This window comes from Nicotiana attenuata, chromosome 1, assembly GCF_001879085.1.
Source record: "Nicotiana attenuata strain UT chromosome 1, NIATTr2, whole genome shotgun sequence".
NCBI classification, from domain to species: Eukaryota; Viridiplantae; Streptophyta; class Magnoliopsida; order Solanales; family Solanaceae; genus Nicotiana; species Nicotiana attenuata.
The window spans coordinates 94,361,057-94,368,235 of record NC_031989.1 but is presented as its reverse complement, the minus strand read 5'-3'; the positions used below and the strand labels follow the sequence as shown (position 1 = coordinate 94,368,235).

At 34.1% G+C, this 7,179-nt stretch overlaps 1 protein-coding gene across 1 annotated transcript; it reads left to right on the top strand.

Moving 5' to 3' along the window:
* On the top strand, nucleotides 4,069-5,277 carry LOC109241746 (protein LURP-one-related 4-like). Its single transcript, XM_019408520.1, has 3 exons — nucleotides 4,069-4,417; nucleotides 4,517-4,738; nucleotides 4,853-5,277. Exons 1-3 carry the CDS (start codon nucleotides 4,172-4,174, stop codon nucleotides 4,985-4,987), a joined length of 603 nt encoding a protein of 200 aa, XP_019264065.1. The 5' UTR covers nucleotides 4,069-4,171; the 3' UTR covers nucleotides 4,988-5,277.

Below are 7,179 nucleotides of genomic sequence, written 5' to 3'. Positions count from 1 at the left end.
CTTGGTTGATTTACTGGAATTATAAATGCGTTCTTGTTGATTCTAACTCCATAGACATATAGGCGTTAGGTTAGCTTGAATAGGCGAGTAAGAACTCGACAGATTCTTATGAGCAATATTAACCTTGTCAACCAATAAACTAGATAAATTAGTTAGTTAATTCAATTGAAGAATACAATAGGAGTGTTAGATAGCCCATAACCCTAGATCGTTTTCATTACATTGATATCATAAAAATCTGCTCTTTCTTTCTGTTAAAAGTTCATTATTTATATTCTTTATTTAATTAGTTTAGAACCAAATACTTCTTGGTTTAATTCTTGTATAGATAATTAGGATAGTCTAATTTAGTTAATAGTTGATCATAAGTCCTCGTGGGTTCGACATCCGACTTTTAGTCACTTTATTACTTGACGACCGCGTATACTTGCGTGTGCGTTTGGCCGCAACATCTATTCTCAAAGTCCTCAACCTCTTTAACGATCTCTTCTGGTATCTCATCCTCCTCTGAGTCTATATCCGTTTGTTGCGTTACCTCGTGGCATGTCACACTCGTTGTTTCATCAAGATAAGTAATAGTAATGCTGTGTAAAATAAAATAAATGATAGAGAAAAATAATAAGAGCGAGACTTATAAGAAACTGAAATACTTTGATAAATTCCGAAATCGTTTTGAACATCGGAGCTCTTTTCAAAATTTTAAAGATAATACTGAAGGGAAATCAACTAGCAAAAAAGTAAAAGATAATGCATAGTGCTTTGTTCAGCCTTGATCCCCCGAAGCTTTTCGGGCCTTGGTGGTTCTGATGGACCAATTGTTGAGGCGCGCTCCTCGGCTCACAGCTTGTATGGAAGGGCCTTCCTCCCCTTCCTCCTCGAGAATGACATGACAGTCCATATTGTCATCTTCCAAGAACAGGTTCTTCAATGCTGCCAATGTTTCATCTTCCTCTGACCCATATATGATGTCTGCTGGCCGGAAAGTTTGCTCCAGGCGGGGTATTGGGTGCTCCAGCGAGTAGTAAGGGCCGCGCCATGGTGGCGACCAGTTCTTGAATTCTTGCCAAGTATATCCATACCCTAACCCGAAAGTGGTGCCATGTTTCTTCAATTTGATAGGCTTGATGATTCCTTGGAGGTTCTTGCCGAGCCCTTTGCCAGGTTCATACCCGCTCCAATTCAGTTACTTTCTATCTTGTTATCCCACCACTTATCTTTGTCCACGGCGTTGACTCGCTCAATCTGGTAGTAGGTTTCTCCTCCTAGCTTCCTTTTTCCTTCAATCGCTGGGATGGTTTGGCGACTGTATATGGGGTTACTCCCGTCACCATGAATAATCACCTCCTGGTGATTCCACTCGAATTTCACTGCCTGGTCCAAGGTTGATGCTACAACTCCAGCGGCGTGGATCCAAGGTCGTCCCAGTAATAAGTTGTATGATGCTGGGATGTCTATTACTTGAAAATCAACATCGAACAAAGTTGGTCCCATTTGCAGACATAAACTGNTCCTTGGTAGGGAGCACTTCCCCTCAAATGGGACCCTATGCGGCGCGAATACAAATATAGTCAGGCCCAATGTGAGTACTGAACACCCAGTAGAAAACAAAAAAAACTAATTTAATAATGTGCACTTCGTGTTTACTCGTTTTGATAACAACTACCACGTAGTATAAGTAAATTTATATACTCTTCCGTCTGAAATTATCTGTAGTGATTTTTTAGAATAGTTATCTCAAATTATTTGTCATTTTATAAGTTCAAGACAAAATAAATTATATTTCATTTTACCCTAAATAATAATTATTTTTAAGATGAAGAGAGCACATAAATAAAATATATATTCAATGAATAAAGATTATATCTTAAGATATAAATAATGGTAAAATAGTCCAAAATCCCTCCTAATTAATGTTTCTTAATGGGCGTGTAAAAGAAAAACACGATAAAAAATTTAAGACAGATAGAGTTGAAAATTATTTTCTCACATGTGATGTTTATACTAAATGAATCATGAATGTGTGACACAAGTTTTTCAAACACACCTTTATTAATATACTACGAATCTATAACTAATTAATATTGTATGCATTTTTACCTCAATTCAATTATAACCATAGTAAATTAATATGACTTGGTGTAAATATTGGGTCTGCTTATGTTTTTCCTATGTTATCGTGATAGTGCCCATTATCTACGTGGTGATGTTTGTATATAGTTGAATAATTCTTAAAAATTTAAGTATATTTATATTATCTTACATATTTCACTGTTTCAAAATAATGTAGAATAAACAGTTGGTCATTATCAGTACCTAATAATCCCTCATCAAGTGATAAGCACGTAAAATGATGCACTCAAGCAATTAAAAACGACCACTATATTAATTTAATCAGTGATAATCCTTCCTATATTGACATCATTCTTTTTTATAAAAATAAAATTAGTTTGCCCCTAAGTGGATTTAATTAGCACTTCTAATTGCGTCCCTCTTGACATTGAACAGTTCTTTCACTCACCCTTTGTTTTATATTTTATTAATACATTTTTTTTGAAGAAATTAATGTTAGTGGTAGTTACACAAACGAAAGTGGAACCCCACTGACTTTGGCCATAATGAAAAAGGAATTAGCAAATTATCATGGGAGTTGACTTCGGAATTAGCAAATTATTAAATCTCAAAGTCGTACTGATTATTCAAATCACTAAATTCTGACTAAAAAGAAAACTTCATTTTCAAAAAGAAAAGAAAAAAAATCTATTACTTTGTCCTCCAGGATTTGTGTTAAGAAAATAGACCTTAAGCCTAAGCCAAACTCAAAAATTAGCTCAGGAGACGAGTTGTCGTCTACTATCATATAATTAGGAGCCAATTACAACTTATATATACTCTAAACCAATATAATGTGATACTTAACAGTACCCCTGCAAGTCCAAAAAATTTGGAGCGTGGACAATATAAAATGGAAGCTTAATATCAGGTAAATAAAGAAGTAGGGATGAATCTGATTCTCATACTATATTTTGCAAAATAAACACCATTGAGTCTAACTCAAACCAAAAAATGAACTTATGTTGTAAGAATTACCTAAAGAACTATGAATATTGTCATATGATGAATAATTTGATAGAATGTACAAAGACATCGAATAAGCTTTTTGTCTTCAATATTTTCCAAGTGAGAGTTATAGACCACATTATATTTTGAAATATTTTATAAATCTTTTCACCCAAAACTTCAAATAGAATCCTTAGCTCCAAGGAAAAGGAAAAGGATAAAGGAGAAATTTACATCTTTGTTCTTCTGGTTTAGTGGTTCTCCACAAAGCCACCTCATCAGTGGTACAAAGAGCATATTATATAGGGTATACAAACAGACACATAAGAATAAAATAAACTGAATGAACAGTCATGTTCTACTTTAATGTTGCCAAATACAGACAGACTGGAAGAATAAATAAAATACAATAAAATTCACAAACTAATAAAGGTGGTAGTAGAAGGATAAGTACTCTTTTATTCTTATATAATGTTTTGACATAAATTTGGTTGAAACTTGAAAAAAAGGGTTTTGAATTTGTATTGAAAAATAATTTTGAAAGTTAAAGTTGTGTTTGGACATGTATTTTATTTGAAGAAATATTGAAATTTTGTAAGTGGAAGAAAAATTTTACCCGAAAACTGCGCCAAACCAATTTTTGGAACTTGAATTTTTTTTCTTAAAAAACTGATCATATTTCATAAATAAAAAATGTTTCAAAAAAGTTTAAAAAATATAGCTAAAATTTATGGCCAAATGAGAGCTTAATTAGAAGTCTCGAGATTGAATCTTGAATAATAAGTCGCATTCGTTAGGAATTAGAACGTATCGCGGCACGATACTAAATTTAATCGGACTCAATGCGGATCGGACGAAGGAAAAAAAAACAATAAAATCCTCGTCACTATTACACGTAAATGTGGCCAAAATATTTTTTGAGTCAAATATGTTCTACTTTCTTGATAATTTCTTCAGCTATTATTTTATTGGTGGCTTCTTCAACTTCTATTTATAGCCTTTCAACTTCTTTCTTACCTATTCTACGTACAAGCATAATCCAAAACCTACTTTCAATAAGTCCTTTCATCTTCTTCTTCTTCTTTATTCCAAGCTTTTACTTAATTTTGCTCTAATGGGAAAAATACATCCAGAAAATATATCTTCACCTCCTTCTTCTTGTTCTTCTCCTTATGTTACATCTATAAGAGAAACTTTTACTATATGGATGAAATCACTAGTTTTTCATGGGAATGGTTGTACTGTGTTTAATTCCAAAGGTGAACTTGTTTTTAGAGTTGATAATTATCAAGAAAGATGTAGTAGTGAAGTATTTCTCATGGATCCAAATGGACAAGTTCTCTTCTCCATTAAAAAAGAGGTAAATATTGAAAAAAAATTCAGTTTGAACTTTTTTTTTTAATTTTATATTTCATGTTATGGAAGTTGAAATATGTTCTAATTTGTTTTTTTATTGCAGAAATTAAGAGTTTTTGGGCGTTGGAATGGATATTTATGTAGTGGATTTAAAGGGAGGCCATGGTTTCAAGTAAGAAAGAATTGCACATTTTCAAGAGGAAATGTCATATGTAATGTGAATTTGGGGTATGAAAAATCCATTAAAAGTTGCTACAAGATTCAAAAATTGGACAGAAAATCATCATTTAAAGTTACAAATAATGCTGGCGAAGTTGTGGCTGAGGTTGGTCCTATGAAATCTTCGATTCATATAACTTATATAATTTTTTATTTTACATTTCTTTTTTTTGAGCTTAAGTTATATATATTGACGATAAAAATTATTATTTTATTGCAGTTAAAACAAAAGCAATCAACAAGAGGATTTGCGTATGGAGATGATGTGCTAACTCTAGAAGTGGAACCCCATGTAGATCAGTCACTAATTGTTGCATTAGTGACAGTTTGCGGCCTAATTAGTCGCAAATTATGAAGAAATTATATAAAGAAATTCAAGAAATATATATGGGGCTTTTCCATATGAACCACACCATTCTGATTTTAGAATGTGTTGTGTGTGTTTGTTTTGTATTATAAATAGGAGATTATCAAATTTGTATAGAATTGATGCTCGGAAATATAGGATAAAGAGAGGAAATAGTCTTAAGTTACATTTTGTTTTTTGTTTCTTGTTGTACAAATCTTGAGATTTTGTAAAGAGTAATTTAAAAGGTACTAATCTGACCTTTTCTTAAGTATTTACATTTGTTTACCTTTGGAATATTACTGAGTTTTTTGAAAGTCTTCCACTTCTTTGAATTATTTAGAATTTTATTAATTAATTGATTTTATTTTACTTCTGCCAAAACTGCTACGAGAGTTGATTAGAGCACAGAATAGTTGATCACGCCCAACTATGCCTCATAAAAAGGATTAAGCGGTCGCTGCAAATATAATCCGGTTTACAAGTCCGGAGTCGAATCCTACAGAGAACTAAGGTTTAGCTACAGCTGTTCACTATCACCAAGTAGACAAGCTTGAACAATTCCTAACTTATAGATATTAAGATTCTTCTGTTTAACTAATTAACTAACAAATTAAAATAGTAAATTAACAACTAACGATACTGAGGGTTAGAGAAAAGATTAAGGAGGTCTAGAGTTATGATTTCCACTATTGTCGGAATCCTTCCCGCTATGTCTTCTATAATTTCGCCTAAGTATTCTCTACCGATCATGAGCACTCTTATTACCGTAAATCTCTCCCGAGTAATTACGACAATTTACTAGACGCACTCTCCCAAGCTACGCTAGCTGGCTTTTAATACAGCTCACTTCAGATCGCACCCAAGGCTTCGTTATCCCTAATACCGCCTTTAAACCCTCGGTTATTGATCCCTCATATACTCTGGGAGTGGTGTTGTTCAACAATTACCTAAATATGCACTCTCTCCCGAGTTATGCATACTAAATAGGCACAGCTAATTGAGAGCTCTTCAATCAACCAGAATATAAACGTAGTTGAACAAATAGAGAAAAGTTATGGCTCAATTATATAAAAACATAACAAGAATTTATCCTACAAAAGGTTCTATCAAAACTCTAGATAACAAATTAGCTATTCATAATAGTATGTAAAACTACAATACTAAAAGTCATAACCAACAATGAAAAATAGGAAGAGGAAGGAAAAAACTCGTAGAAGAATTCTCCGCCTTGCTCCCAATGTGTTCTTGCCTCCAAGGGTGTTGTCTAACCCTAAAGTAGTGTCTCTCCGCCTCCTTAGGTCTAATTTGTGTCCAAAATATGTCCTCCTCTTGTTCTTGGCCGGCCTCCTTTGTTTAATATAGGGTTTAGGACTTAAAATCCCATGTTTTGCACTTTAGTCCCTGAAATTTTCGCTTCCTGCCGCGGTTTTGCCGCGGTCGCGGTGGAACCGCGGCCAAACATGCCCTCTGATTCTTCAGTTGTCCGCGACCATCTTCTACCGCGGTTCTGCCGCGGTCGCGGCAAAACCGCGGTTTTTCACCCTGTTCCGTTTGGAATTTGGAAAAACGTAAAACATGAAAGTTGTAGCCCTTTGAGTTAGCTTTCCAACCATATATTGTGGAGCCCAAATGGAGTTCTGAGCAAAAAGTTATGTCTATTTTACTAGACAGTGCGCAATATGCCTCCTCAAGTCTTCGTTCGTACTTAATTATCAAATTTGACCCCCGAACACGATCCCGGCTTAATTCCTTGAGCTTTTACTCAGACTTCAAAGCTTCAAATCACTTAAATTCATTCCATAACATCTATATAGCTCGGAATCACACCTACAAGGCATAAAACACACAATTAGTGCAAAACACTAGCGATTAAAGCGCAAACTCAATTAAAGTGCAGTAAATTCGAGTGTAATAAGCGACTAAAATATGCAATTATAGCCTATCATCAACACCCCACACTTAAACCATTGCTCGTCCTCGAGCAATCAAACTCCACTTTTTTTATAGACACGACCTTTTTAAACAATTCTCCTAACTCATCACACCAAGAGTATTTAAAATAGACTAAGCACAAAAGCGTAACATCTTCACCTCAAGATTTGACTCACAAGTACCACACGTTATTCACAACTCACCCACTTACTCTAATATAGAGGTGACTAACATTACCTTTCCTTCATGAATCAAGTGCCCTCACA